The sequence below is a fragment of the Stenella coeruleoalba genome, assembly GCF_951394435.1.
Source record: "Stenella coeruleoalba genome assembly, chromosome: 20".
Lineage (NCBI taxonomy): Eukaryota > Metazoa > Chordata > Mammalia > Artiodactyla > Delphinidae > Stenella > Stenella coeruleoalba.
The window spans coordinates 10,126,729-10,141,914 of record NC_137166.1 but is presented as its reverse complement, the minus strand read 5'-3'; the positions used below and the strand labels follow the sequence as shown (position 1 = coordinate 10,141,914).

The 15,186-nt window shown below is 45.9% G+C and overlaps 1 protein-coding gene and 1 long non-coding RNA gene across 3 annotated transcripts in view; one reads left to right on the top strand and one right to left on the bottom strand.

Moving 5' to 3' along the window:
* Nucleotides 1-15,186, bottom strand: part of LOC307178707 — a 369,464-nt gene that overhangs the window by 207,322 nt on the left and 146,956 nt on the right. The gene's annotated exons all lie outside the window — the stretch shown is intronic.
* Nucleotides 1-15,186, top strand: part of VAT1L (vesicle amine transport 1 like) — a gene marked incomplete at its 3' end in the record, with an annotated part of 143,702 nt that overhangs the window by 49,435 nt on the left and 79,081 nt on the right. The window contains exon 4 of the mRNA XM_079907165.1: nucleotides 12,682-12,824. Within this exon, the coding sequence (XP_079763291.1) occupies nucleotides 12,682-12,824 (143 nt within the window). The remainder of the gene's footprint in view (nucleotides 1-12,681; nucleotides 12,825-15,186) is intronic.

Sequence of the window (15,186 nt, the reverse complement as noted above, 5' to 3'; positions counted from 1 at the left end):
TTTACAATACACATGCCCACACTCTGGTTGCCAAGACTCACAGCTGTGCCTGCCGGGAGGTAGGGGAGAGGGGAGTGGTGACCCTGAATTGAACCCTTCTACCTCGGCTCCCTGCCCTGCAGTTGACAATCATTAAGTCCCAGAGCACCTGGGGAAAAGCTGCTTGACCTGGAACCAGGAGGCGGAAGTTCGTAACACAGCATGCACGTTCTTGAGGGTAAGAATTGCAGAAGGGCCCTAAAATTTACTGGGCTTCTGCTCTCTGCCTGGCACTGGACTGAGTACTCTAGTCTGTCTGCATGTGAACTTCAACACTTTGGCGTCCTTAGCCCTTTCTCCATCTTATAAATGAGACCACTGAGACGCAGAGAGGTGAAATATCTTTCCAAAGTCACACAGCCCATCCGTGGGGTAGCGAGGTTTCCAATTCATGTTTGCCCGACTCAAAAGATGCTCAACATTACTGACCATCAGGGAAATTCAAATCAAAACCGCAATGAGATAAGACCTCACACCTGTTGGATGGTTATTATCAAAAAGACAAAAGATAACGAGTGTCGGCAAGAAGGTGGAGAGGGGCTTCCCTGGTGGTGCAGTGGTTAAGAATCCGCCTGCCAGTGCAAGCGACACAGGTTCGATCCCTGGTCTAGGAAGATCCCACATGCCGCGGAGCAACTAAGCCCGTGCACCACAGCTACTAAGCCTGGGCTCTAGAGCCTGCAAGCCACAACCACTGAGCCCGTGTGCCACAACTACTGAAGCCCACATGCCTAGAGCCCGTGCTCCACAACAAGAGTAGCCACCACGATGAGAAGCCCGTGCACCGCAATGAAGAGTAGCCCCTGCTTGCTGCAACTAGAGAAAGCCCACGCGTAGCAACGAAGACCCAATGCAGCCAAAAGGTAAATAAATTAAAATTTTTTAAAAAAGGAAGGTGGAGAAAAGGGAATCCTTGTACACTGTTGGTGGGAATGTAAATTGTTGTAGCCGCGGTGGAAAACAGTATGGAGTTTCCTCAAAAAATTAAAAATTTCACTACCATATGATCTAGCAATCGCACTTCTGGGTATACATAAATGAACTGAAATCAAGATCTTGAGGAGATATCTGTACCCCTATGTTCATTGCAGCATTACTTACAATAGCCAAGACATCGAAACAACCTAAATGTCCATTGACAGGTGAATGGCTGAACAGAATGTGGTATAGGTGATGAAATATTCTGCCTTAAAAAAAAAGAAGGAAATCCTGCCCTTTGCTACAACACGGATGAACTTGGAGGACAGTACACTAAGTAAAATAAGCCAGACACAGAAGAACAAACACTGCCTGATCTCGCTTCTATCAGGAATCTAAAATAGTCAAACTCAATAGAAGCAGGGAGTAGGATGGTGGTTACAAGGGGCTGGGGGCAGGGTGGAGAATGGGGGAGGTGCTAGTCAAAGGGGCAGAGTTTAGTTATACAGGATGATTAAGTCTTCCAGATCCACTGTACAGCACAGTGCCCAGAGCTAACAATACTTACAAACTTATGAAGAGGGAAGATTTACGTCAAATTTCATCACCAAAAAATAAAAAAAAAATAGAGGGAAGGAAGAACTTTAGAGGTGATGGTTGAGTTTATGGTGATGTGTTCGTGGGTGTGTATTAGCTTAAAACTCATCAAGATGTATTCATTGAGTATGTACAGCCTTTTTCTGTATCAGTCACACCTCGATTTTTATGAAAAGTCCATATTCTCCTCTCCCTGTATGTTGAGCTGTCTTGTGTGGGACCCCCAGAGATGCTGTGCTCTGTTCATATGAACAGGCCCTTCCTCTTCCTATGAGCAACTCAAGGTATGAGGGGCTGAAACGGTGGAAGGAGGGTAAGGACTCAGTTTCTCTACTCCTGTCTGTCCGAGGCTCTGCTGGGGCCAGGCTGCTTTGGTCTTCTGAAAGAGGGGCCCCTACAGGCTATTTCCTGAGACCCCACCTGAGCTGCTCTCCCGCCCCTGTCTTGGAGCTGCCTCTCCAACAAAAATGCGCCATGTTCTTTGACCCTCAAACATTCCATGAAGTGAAACCAGACTGTCTACCCTCTCGGCCAGAGCAGAAGGCTGAGCTGTCACCGGCCCATCACCCCAGGAGGCCCCAGTGCTCACGGGACCATGTCCTAGGAGAAACTTTGGGAATGCGAAAGTCACCTCCCTCCTACCCTCTGTCCCAAAGCTGCCTGTCGTGCTCGGTGATGACCTGTCCTTATGAAACCCAGCTGTGCTGAGACCAAGTGTTCTAGGCACCAAGTGGGGAGCTGGGCTCATGATGGGCCGTGGGACTCATTCTGACCAAATCCCTTCATGAACATGTCCCTCTGTCCCCCCAGGTGGCCAGATTCTTGGAAGCAGGACTCTGTCAATAGGTTGCAGGGGTGGGAGGGGCAAAAGCAGGGCAGACGCCCACCCCAGCCCAGCTTGGGAGCGCCTGCAAACTGCCTTAGGAGGACCCAGTGCCACCATCTAACTGTAATTAGTCTCTGGGGGCTCTTTGAGAAATATATTTCTATGCCCAAACCTGATTCATCCCAACATTCTTTCTATATTCTTCCCTTAGTTATTACCCACATCTGACCCTTCTCCCCGCTCCATGTCTATAGTGGAAGGGAAAAACAAGAAAATACTTACTCTTGGTGAGCACATACATTTCCCGCCCCCTCCCCATTCATTGATGTAACGTTGTAACTGCCCAAGGAATGTGGGGCAGACCTTGTCTGCATCCAAGCAAGGGATAGAGCAAAGAAGCTGCTGGACCTTCCTTCCAAGCCTCCCCTTCTAGAAAGGGCACATATACCCAGTCCCAGCCCTCAGTCGCCCTCTGACACTGTGAGTCCTCTTTGACTACCTGGCTCTTTGCTCATCAAACTTCTGTCATTTCTGCTACTTCATCCATTCAACACATAGCTACTGAGACCTACGTAGGGGGACTCACTGCTGTGGATAAAGGCAAATAAGATGTGGTCCTCCCCTTAAGGAGCTGACAGGCTAGTGGGAGACACAAAAGAAAGAGATTTTTAAAAAGGAGGAGAGAGAGATGGAGAAGGAGGAAGAGGAGGGAAGAGGAGAGAGGAGAGAAGAAGAACCCCAGCACGGTGTGAAAGATGGTTGAGAAATGATATGTGTGAGTTTTAGGGCAAAGCAGGAGATATTAACTCCTCTGGGGATATCCAGGAAAGCTTCCTGGAAGAGGTGGCCTTGGAAGCCTGCTTACTGAGCACCTGCTCTGAGTCTCTGGTGAATCACATCACATGTGTTACCTCCTCTGACCCACATTTGACCTTGTGGAGTAGATGTTACCATCCCTGACTTAGAGAAGAAGACTCTGCCACTCAGCCAGCTTACGTGGCAGTAAGTGGTCTGGCATCTGAGAGCTGTAGCTTGCTCCACAACCTCGGACGGGTCTCATTTCTATTTAATTGTTTTGATGTCAGAACAGAGAACTTGGGCTTAGTGACAAGGAGACTCGGGTTTAAATCCCATCAGTTCCCACTGCTAGTACTTAGCTTTTCTGAGCCTCGGTTTCCAATGACCAGCAGGATAACCTTGATCTTTCTGAGCCTTCATTTCTGAGCCTGTCTTCATGATGGGAGTATGATGTTGGCAGGATAAAATGAGATATATGTAAGGTGTCTGGCACAGTGCTTGACGAAGAGCAACTGGCCAGTAAGAGATGGTTCCCCTTCCGTCTCTTCTCTTAGTCTCCAGACCCTCTACTGTTCTGTAGCTTGAGGCAGTGGTTAACATTGTGGACCCTAGAGCCAGGGGATGTTGTTTCAAATCTAGTTTCTGTTGTTGCTGTATGACTTTGGGCGGTTACATAACTTCTCTGTGCCTCAGTTCATTCTTCTGGAAAACAAGGATGAAAGAGCACCCTCTTCATGGAGGTCGGGATGCAGATCGAATGAGCTGGTATTTGCAGAGCGTGGAGAACCCTGCCCAGCACACAGGAAGTTCTGTGCAGATGACATTGGATAAATAAATCTATACTCTTCACCACCTAGCCCTACCGCTTCTCACCTGAGAGCCTCTGCAGTGAGCTTGGTGCAGCCTGAGCAGAGGAAAAGTTTAAATATTCACCTTGCAGACAACTGGTGGGCAGAGCTGAGAATGGCTGGGAAACCTGGGTGTTCCACAGCCTCGCCGAGGCCCTGGGAGCAGGGAGGCTGAACGTCTCCAGGCATCCAGAGCTTCCGATCCTGCTATCAAGGGTGGGGGATTATTTTCTCTTCCTGCATCTCTGATTCACAGAAGACTGTTAGTCATACCCTCACCTACGGGATCCCACGTACTAAACCCATAGGCTCTGATGTCAACCTCGACTCAGAAAGGAGGAAGTGGATTATGGTCAAGGCCATAACTGACCAAATTAGAAGAAGGAAATTTTTAGAGCGCTGGCTCTCAGCAGAGGCTGCACGTTAGAATTACCCAGGGAGCTTATAAAATATATACTAATAACCAGACCCCACCCTGGTTTGAAATAAAACATGTGATATTAAGAGAGTCTGAGCATCCCAGGGGCCTCAGCCTCTGCATCGCGGGGAGTGGAGTGGCGCCATGAAGGATGAACTACATCAGTGGTTTCTCAGCTTGAGCTGCATCAGGGTCTGCTGGAAGGCTTGAACTCCGAGTACCGGGCTCCACCCCCAGAGGTTCTGATTCTTCAGGTCTGGGGTGGGGCCTGGGAACCTGCATGTCTAACAGGTCTCCAGAGGAGGTGACGCTGCTGGTGCTGGCAGCTCATATGGAGAAGCACTGAGCTGTATCATAGATAAAATCAATCAACGGAAGATATCATCTGCCAAGGCTTCCCAAAAAATGTGTCTACGGCTTTTTTGGATTAAAAAAAAAAAAATCCACACTGACACCCTGAGCAATTGAAGAATGCCAGTCTCAATCAATCTTCACTTTTTTCCTCCTTCTCTCTCTCCTCCCTCAGTCACCGTCCCCTGAAGCTTCTCACTGTTGAGAGTCTCAGCACATGCATGTTACAGAGTGTCATGCGTGGTTCAAGAGTTTTGCAGCGACAAACGAGATAGAGAAAAAGAGGCGCTGACTGCTTCTGAGAGTGTACTAGAGGAAAACATGGAATGTTCTCTGATGCCTTTGGTGGCGGGTCACGTGGATCGGCCCACACAGTGGGATGTGAACTTCCCCCTCTTACAACAATTGAGTCAACTGAATTGTTGAGCAGGCAAATGACAGCACTGATCTGGGGAAAAAGAAAAATTTCTAAACCTGTGTCTGAATCCCAGCGTGGGAGTTTGTATGGTCATAAGAAAGGCATACGGAGGGCTCAGGTAGCCTGTACTAGATTTTGTGATAACATTCATTTAGCTCTCCTAGTCCAAGGGCCTCTCTACCTTGATGAAGATGAAAAAGTAAACTGACAGTTCTTTGGAGGAAAACAACCTGACCTCACCATTTCCTCCAGGCGTCTTCTCTAGATATCCCCAAGCTCCTTCTCTTACATTCTTTGACTGCTAGAATAGTTTGTGGTTTCTAGGAGCTGTTTAAATGTGAAAACAGCTCCTGGGAGAGGTAAACCTAATTTTTTTTTATAAGTGATTTCGGAAATGGTCAAGTTCTCAATCGAAAATTCCATTTTTCACTAAATGTAGGGAAATGTGTAAACTCTCATTCTCTTTGGGAGGTTTTTCAAATAGATTTTCTTTAGACCAGCTAAGAACCAGCCCATGTGACCTAGAAATCGTGGAACTGGAGCGACCACGGGGATCATCAAGTTCAAGTTCCCATTTCATCTAGTCTCTCTCCCCAGCGCATCGTCCACATGCCCTTGAGTGCATGCCCCTTATTTTCTGCATATTTGCAAGACTGCAGCGCACCAATGGGGTCTTATCCCAGTGGTTCAGTGGTTGGAATTGGCATTCTCACCCTATTGGTTTAGGTGTATGACTGTACTTTTAATAGTATATTTATTTTCTAAATATCTGTTGCCTCTAGGGGAATGCAAGCTCCAAAATGATAGGGACTGTCTATAACTTGTTCACCTTTATCTTTCCAGGACCTCTCATAGTGTCTAATCTATTTGCGGCAGTCGTGAAATAGCCCTATAATGATGGAATGAATGACAATGAAGTGACAGAGAGACTGAGATGATAAGGATGACTAGGAATCAACCAGGAGAAAAGACAAGGGAGAGGGCTGCAGGCTGTGAAACCTGCATGTGTGCCAATGTCCTGTGGTGAGAGGGGGTGGCATTTAGGAAGGACTAAGCATTTTTCCATATGCTCAGTCCTTCCAAAGCTAGAGTTCTGGTATATGATGACAAACAAGGCTGAGGAGGTAGAGAATATCTGTATCATAGAGGTCCTTTTTTTTTTTAATATTTATTTATTTATTTGGCTGCTCTGGGTCTTAGATGCGGCACGTGGGATCTTAGTTGTGGCATGCATGCAGGATCTAGTTCCCTGACCAGGGATGGAACCCAGGCCCCTGCATTGGGAACACGGAGTCCCAACCGCTGGACCACCAGGGAAGTCCCACAGAGGCCCTTTTAAGCCATCCTTTCTTTGTCTCCTGTTTCCTTGAGTCTCTGATGCTGAAGCCTGAATCTCGGTGCCCTGACAGGAGTATCTATCCTGAATTCCCACTTAGTGGGTAACCAGAATTTCAACCAGTCTCAGTCCTAATTCCAGAGCAGTCGTGTTATAAACTGCCAGTTAATGAGTACTGAGTATGTACCAGACAGTGTACTAAGTCTTTTAGATAAATGTATCTGCTCCTCTAATTGTTTGTCTACTGTGCCCAGGTTTTCTGGAATAGGATCTTGCTTTGAACTGCCAGTCTACTGATAAGAGTCAAATTTCAGGGACCCCCAAACAACTCCCTTCTAACTATTGGCCCTGCATTTCCTACTGTCTGTGCTCTGCTTGAGGGGACCCCAACAGCCCTGGAATTAGGACTGAGTTGGTTGAAATTTGTTCACCCATCTAAACTGAGACAAAGCTATCTGGAGTGGATCGATGAAGCCTTCCATATTGATGTCAAGGACCCATGGTTTTCTCTAAGATTTCCATGTCAGCAACTTGAGTGCTTAGTGGGATGGACAAAAAGACTAATAGCAGAGTGGCCGTGGAGTCAGGGACAGCTGGTCTGACCCCAGGTTTATCACTTACAAGGTACATAACCTTGGACAGGTTCCTTTCCCTCTCTGAATCCCCATTTTCAGGCATAAAAGGGAAACAAAAAAAATGTATTCCAAAAGTGGTCTAAGGGTGTAAGGAAGCACTTTCACCCAGTACCCGGCATATGGTGAGAGGCAGGAACCACAGATGTTGTTACTGCCGCACTGTTAGATGCAGGGAAGGGAGGGAGAGCCTTGCTGCCGAGCTCTTACATTCTACAGAGGGAAGGGAAAATCAGTTAAAAACAAGTAGGGCTTCCCTGGTGGCGCAGTGGTTGAGAGTCTGCCTGCTGATGTAGGGGACACTGGTTCGTTCCCCAGTCCAGGAAGGTCCCACATGCCGCGGAGCGGCTGGGCCCGTCAGCCATGGCCGCTGAGCCTGCGTGTCTGGAGCCTGTGCTCCGCAACAGGAGAGACCACAACAGTGAGAGGCCCGCGTACCACAAAAAACAAACAAACAAAAAACAAATACATGCAAATCTCCATTTACTGCTGTTGCTGGGAGACTGGATTGTCTCGTTCATTTTATGTTCTGGGTCTGCAGGTAAATTGCAGAATCCTTTTTATTGAAAATTCACTCCTTCTTCCACAAGTCTTTACTGAGTCCATGCTATTTGCTAGGCACGTGGGAGAAATGAGGCTAACTTAGATGCTGATCTTACATTCACCTTGGGACGTGGAGAACGGAGGGTACAGATTTTCTATAAATGTGAGGGCCGGCACTTCTCTGCTTAAATACAGAATGCTGAGCGTTATTCACTTTAGAAATCACTGAGGATCTTGCAAGGGCCTCTCACTGCCTGAGTGAATTATTTAAGAACTAAAAGAGCGGGTAGGGATGCTGTAGATAGATATGTGCTGAACTGGTGTTTACTACCCATCATTATTTATATAATAATACGAATCATGATATAATATTACATATACTACTTGTATATTATGCTAGTTATATGTGCATGTATATTACATATGCACATATAATAATAATGATTTATTATTATACTAATTATATAGTGCGAATGGAATATTATATGCTAGGTATTATTATATATGCATATATAATACTAATTGTACATATATACATATAATGCATATCACAGGTTACTCTAATTATATATACATAATTGTTCTAATTATATATACAGTGGTCCCTCGGTACCCACAGGGTGGTAGTGCCCAAGACCACCCCCTTCCCCCCACAGATACCAAAATCCAAGGACGCTCAAGTCCTTGGTGTAGTATTTACATACAACCTATGCACATCCTCCCGTGTACTTTAAATCATCTCAAGATCACTTATAATACCTAATACAATGTAAATTCCACATAAATAGTTGCCAGCATGTGGCAAATTAAAGTTTTGCTTTAGGGAACTTTCTGGAATTTTTTTTTCCTGACTATTTTCGAACCATGGTTGGTTGACTCCACGATGCAGAATCCATGCATATGGAGGGCCAACTATAATTATAATATATAATACGTTTATGTATTATATATCACATATAATGTTCATATATATTACATAATAATTTAAAGATGTAAGTAACCCAGTTACTTATATCATTTCATTTTACTACCACATGTATCTTTCTCTTTAAAACGGAAATGGTAAAATTCTGCTTGGGCCAGAGACTAGATATGCTCATTAAACCTATGCTTTATTCCCACTCTGCAAAGCTAAAGAACGTAGAAATCTGCGAAATGACGAGGGGCTTCCCCATTACACCAAACCCCTCTCGTTTCTCACGCATCTGTTCAACAAGGTTTACCAAACATCTGCTCCGTGCCAGACTCTGCCCTACGCGCTGGGGTCTGGAGCCACGTGCGGCACCGTCTCTGACCCCCTGGAGCTCACAGATGGGTCAGGGAGCAGCCCCCGCAGGCCGTGGTGGCCACTGTCCTGGAGCAAGGTCAATGGTGGCACAACAAGAGGCAAGAGACTCTGCCTGGGATGCTGGGAAAGATTTCTAGAAGACGATATGCCTCAGGGGGAGTGGCTGTGATCTGCAGAAGACACTGGAAGGCCAGGCCATGACGGGAAGGGGAAGGTGTGTGGGAAAACCAGCACTGCTGCAAAATAGCATGAGATGTTCTGGAGAGTAGGCAGTGGACATGCTTCCACTGCTGATATCGCCATAATAATGTGAAGAAAAAAGTAACAGGAGGCCCAGTAGCAATGATAGCAAGTGTTTATTAAACATTCACCATTCTAAGCCCGTGGATGCATAATGTCGTATAATCCCACAACAATCTTCGTGTTCATATAGTATTGTGTATAATGCATATTAAGACAAGTGATCAGAGGAGCTGATACTTTACTCAAGGTCACTCAGCTGGTGAGTACAGCACATCAAGGTCTACCACATCGTACCCTAATGACCTTGGCCCAGGTCCCTAACCTCCGTAAACCTCAGCTCCTTCCTCAGTAAAATAAGGTTGAAGGCTCATTCTGAGAACGCTATGGGATGAGGGTCATGACCAATGTCAGTGATGGCTCACGTCTGTGTGTTAGGCAGTGGATATTGGAAAAGTGGAGGGCAATCATGTTAGTGAGGTAGACTGGGTCAGATCCCAGAGGGCTGGCCTTGTGCCGTCAAGTAAAGGGTGTGCGTTTCATTCTGAAGGCCATGACAGGCACTGGGAAGCTTTGAAACACATAATGAAATGCTCAGTGTTGTGTTTGAGAAAAATCACTCTGAAGTGCATGTGGAAACAGCCAGGCCGGTTAGAAAGGTGTTGTCGTAATCCAGGGGAGGAAGTGACAGTCCCAAGAGATGTTGAGTGGAAACAACAAAGGTGCTAATTGGATGTGGGAAGAGGGAGGAAGAGGGGTCCAGGATGACCCCCAGATTCCTGGCTTTAGCGATGAGTGAGTGGTGCAGTTCCATCCACCGAGGCAGCAAATGCAGTGAGAGGAGTGTTATGGGTTGAATTGTGTCCCCCCACCCTCATCCAATTCATAAGTTGAAATCCTAAACCCCAGCACCTCAAAATAGGCCCTTATTTGGAGGTAGGGTCTTCACAGAGGTCAAGTTAAATGAGGTCATGAGGGTGAGCGCTAATCCAATATAACTGGTGTCCTTACAAGAATGGGAAATGTGGACGCAGACTGGCATAGAGGAAAGACCAATGCAAAGAGACCTAGGGAGAACACCACCACCTACAAGCCAGGGAGGGATGCCTGGATCAGATCCCTCCCTCACAGCCATTAGAAGGAGCCAACCCTGCTGATACCTTGATTTCAGACCTCTAGCCTCCAGAACTGTGAAACAATAAAGTTCTGGTTTTTAAGCTGCCCAGTTTGCGGTACTTTGTTCTGGCAGCCCTAGCAAGCTAATATGAGGAGTAACTCACTTGGAGATAGCCATGAGTTACGTTTTGGATGAGTTGAATTTGATGTGTGGTTTCTGGAGAGCCAGGTGAAGACAGATGCCAAAATCGTACTTCAGTACACAAGTCTGGGACTCGGTGGGACTAGAGATAGAGATTAAGATGTATCAGGCATCTCTGCTGCTCCAGCAACTACAGCACAGTGTGATGAGGTAGCACATAGTAGGAATTTGAAAAGGAGTTGAGTGGATAAACGTCAGGTTTGCTTAAGGACAGAGGAGGGGCCACATGGCTATGAGAACCAGTTCTAAGCTCCCACGCCAGAACTAACAAGGTTAGCTCAAGCCCTGTCGAATTTCTGAGGATCGTCATGGTGGTTGATGATATTTACACTCACTAGGAAGGAGAGTCCCTTTTTTTGTTCTTCAAAATCAGGGGATAAAAAATTTAACCAAATACCAAAGTTCTTCTTAGAACAGAGAACTATAGCCTGTCTGGAGTCTCAGGTTCACGCCCATGTTCTGAAATATTGACCTCCAAGTGAGTGTGTCAGTAATGTGTCTATTTTAGGCAGCAACTTAAAAGTCTGCTTAGCTTTAAATGCCAAAATAAGTAGACAGCACGCATGGCATAATAGAAAATGGCAGTAGCTGGAAGTCAGGAGACCTTGCTTTGAATCTCAGGTCTGCCTCTGAAGAATTGGGTTACCTTAACCTTTCAGAGTCCCCTCTCCCTGGTCTATAAAACAATAAGGAGGGGGTAATTGGATGATCTTGCAACTCTGACATTCTCTGATTCTCTCAGTATTGCCTCTAATAGCAAATGTTGGGAAAAATCACGTTTCCACAAATTGACCTTCCAACCTGATTGAGTCTGCCAACATGAAGACACGTAAATAAAGTGAGAGGCTGTAATTCATATCACAGATGCCTCTGGTAGAATAATTTCCCTCCTTAATAATTTCTGCCTTCTTAAGATGGTAGATGGAACACTGCAGAGAGACAGTACCTGGTTTTAGGACGCATCTTAATTAGCAGCAAACTGGGTTTTACTGGAAGGTTTCTGAATGCACACGATCACAGTATTTTGTCCAATGACTTAAACTTCTAACGATATTGAAAAAGGATATGGGAAGATTAACCATTCCTAACTACATCTGTGATTTCTCTTGGGCCATTCGAGGTTTAAACCTCATGCAATGGCATTTTCTTTATACACCTGGACATCTCAGCCCTGGGTGTAATAAGCCAATAAGGGGTACAGATGATTAAGATTGATTACCTATTAAGTGTCGTGTTTTGTGCCAGGTGCTGGACCTATGTTACTTGTTGCCTCATTTAACGCCCCCTGTAGCAGATGCTGTGAGCCACACCATACCTTTTCTGCACTCAACGTGCTGAAGGTTGCTTACTTAGGGCTCCTGACTGGCTGTGGAAGCACGTTTGGCCTCTGAGGACAAAGACGTGCCTAAGAGTCACTGCTGCAGAAGCAACCCTCAACTGGTAACAGACAGAAATTTGGTGGATAAATACTCCAGCGTCCTCACCACTTGGTTTGGATATGTCCAAGGCGTATTCTACACTTGCTCATGGAGTTCCTCAGAGGGATTGAGTTCCAGTTAGCGTGGCGGATACTAACTTGATAAACACACCCTTTATTGGCTGCCTTCTACCCTGGTATTTCCTATTCCAGATAAAGGACTTACTCTCAAATCCTTGCCTCAGAATCTGCTTCTGGGAAATCCAAACTAAGACATCCTCCAAGATCCTAGGGAGCAGGTAGTATTAGTGCTAATCTATAAATGGAGAGCCTGAGGGTCGATATGGTTAAATAACAGTTGTTATGTCTTGGTACTGGGGTTTTGCTGGCTCACCTTCCTCTGCACCAGTGGTTCTCAACCAAGGGAAATTTCGTCCCCAGGGGACATTTTGAAATGTCTGGAGACATTGCTGGCTGTCACAACTGGGGGCTTGCTGCTGGTACCTAGTAGGTAGAGGCCAGGGATGCTGCTAAACATCTCACAATGCACAGTTCAAGCCCCCCGCAACAAAGGCTAATCCAGCCCAAAACGGTCAGCAGCGGCAAGGCTGAGAAATCCTGCTCTCCACCCAGTGGGACTAGCTGCTGGATGGTAGCTCTCTTGTGTGACTTGTCCGTTGTATTTCACTCCCAGGGCCAAGCTGTGGCTCAGCTGTGCTCCACTGTCCCCAACGTGACTGTCTTTGGAACAGCTTCTACTTTCAAGCATGAAGCCATCAAAGACTCCGTGACTCATCTCTTTGACAGAAACGCAGACTACGTGCAGGAAGTGAAAAGGTAAGATGTTTGCTATAAAGAGCACCAGGATGGTCCCTGCACTTCTCTCTTAAGGAACAGGAGCGTTCATTTAGAGGAGGGCTGATAACAATCATAACTGTAAACATATATATTACTAGTCCTGTGCTACTTCACATGTATTCACTCATCTAATCCTCTCAACAAGCTTATTATTATCCCCATTTTGGAGACGATAAACCTGAGGAACAGAGCAGTCAAGTTACAAAGCTAAATTGTGAGAGCTCCTATAACACTACCGTAACACAGAGAAGTTTACTTCTCATTCATTCATGTAACAGCCCCAGGGAGTGTGGACTCCAACCTGGGTGTGACTGAGAGCCACCAAAGGACCAAGGTGGTGACATGATCAGATTTGGGTTTGGAAGAGTCACTGGTGCGTCATAGAGAATGAATGGGAGGGGCCATCCATCTGCTGGCTGTTGTGGTCTCCCCAGGGGAGACGTTGCTTTATAACATGATCCATGTTCCACCTATGATCCTTACGGCCCTGTGCATGTCAACACAGGAAATCAGATGGAACACCCAGCTGCCGCCATGCTTTCAGGTGATGTGTGTGTCTCACCCCTGCTGATTCCCAGGCTCTGCTCCACTCGCAGCTCCTGGGGGGATTCAGAGATGTGCCAGAGCCACTGGTTCTGTATTTTCATTCTCCAGCACAAAATCAGAAGGTACAAAGGAATTCAGTTGTCCGGCTAGCACAGCATCATAACAAAGAAACAATTTCCTCCAAATCACTGATTAAGATGAAAAATTGAAGGGTTGGAGGATGGGAGATCTGGTTGTTTGAAGTGATAGATTTAGACCGCATTAGGTGAAACTTGGGAAGTTTTTCGGAAAGGAGAGTCTTCTGACAGTCTGAATTCTCAAATTTAAAAAAAATTTTGAGTGTCAAGATTTGCGTGTCATTTAAGGTTGCCCCAGTATTTCCCATGTGATGTGAAAAGAAAGCTTTAAAGCTAGATATTGGAAATTTACCACCCGTTTCTCAGATGTCCAGAGATTGCAGGCATTTTTTTTTAAGTATAGTTGATTTACAATAGTGTGTTAGTTTCAGGTGTATGCATGTTATACATACATATATATATACATATATATTTCAGATTCTTTTCCATTATAAGTTATTACAAGATATTGAATAGCGTTCCCTGTGCTATACAGTAAATCCTTGTTGCTTATCTATGTTATGTACAGTAGTTTGTAAAGACTTCCAGAATATATCTTTGCCTACTTTTATAAACTTCCTTCCTTTAACTTGCATCTTTCAAGCTGTGGTCTGGAAAATGAACTACCACTTTCCCTTCAGCCACCTTTCCTTTCACCCTCTTAAGAGATATTTCTTCAAGCATCCTTTCCTCTGTTCCTGCACTGACCTGCTTAATAAATACTGAGTACCTAGCAGGTACTCTGCTAGGGCAGGAGATCCAGCAGAAACCACCTTGAGGATCACTGTCTGCATGGAGCCTGGAGCCTCGTTGGGAAGAAGGGACAAGAGATATTTTAAAAATTCATTGATTGCTACTTCTGATATGTGCTTTGGTGGAGAAATGCAAGGTCCTAGTGAAATAAACATAGGCAAGTGGGGAAATCAGACATGTCGTCCATCAGCAAGTGAGATTTGGGCTGAGAACTGAGGGCTGAGAATTTGGCCAAAGGAAGAGCATTTCTGACCAAGGAGAATGGCATGTGCTAAGGCCCAGGGTCAGGAAAGACTTGGTCAATTCAGGAATGTGAAAGGAGACTAGTGCAGCTGGAGGCTGTGGTCAGAGGATGTGTGCGGTAGTGGAGAGGAGGGTCGGGAGGTGGCGGCTCTTCTGAAGAAGGGACAGAGGCCATAAGCAGGGAGCCTCTGCTGTCCCCACGTCCCAGGTAGCTCCACCATCCCCCATCCCCTCAGTGTCCTTGACCTGCTGCCTTTAGCTCCAGATTCAGTGACTTCTTCTGATGTCGGAAGAGCAGAAGCATCTGAGACCCACCTGCCCACCACCTTCCTGCACACGTGACCTCCAACAGTTCCTTCCTTACATTTTTAAGTAGAGATTCTGGGATTAGCCTAAAAATGACTGGGAAGCTGCAAATACGTTTGTACTCTCTGTCCCACGAATCCTACGCTCAGGATATAATCCGAAAGAAAATAAAAGTCACGGGTCCACCCTGCTTGCTGCAGACCCAAGCACTGCTCCTGCTTCATTGTTAGGTGCTCAGGACGTGACGACAGGGTGAATTACAGCATTGTCTGTAAAAGCGAAAATTCAGAACCAGCCCCCACTATCAACAGAAGGGAAACGGTTTGGTAGATTACACTACACCCACACACTTGAGTATTACGCAGCCCCTTAAAAAA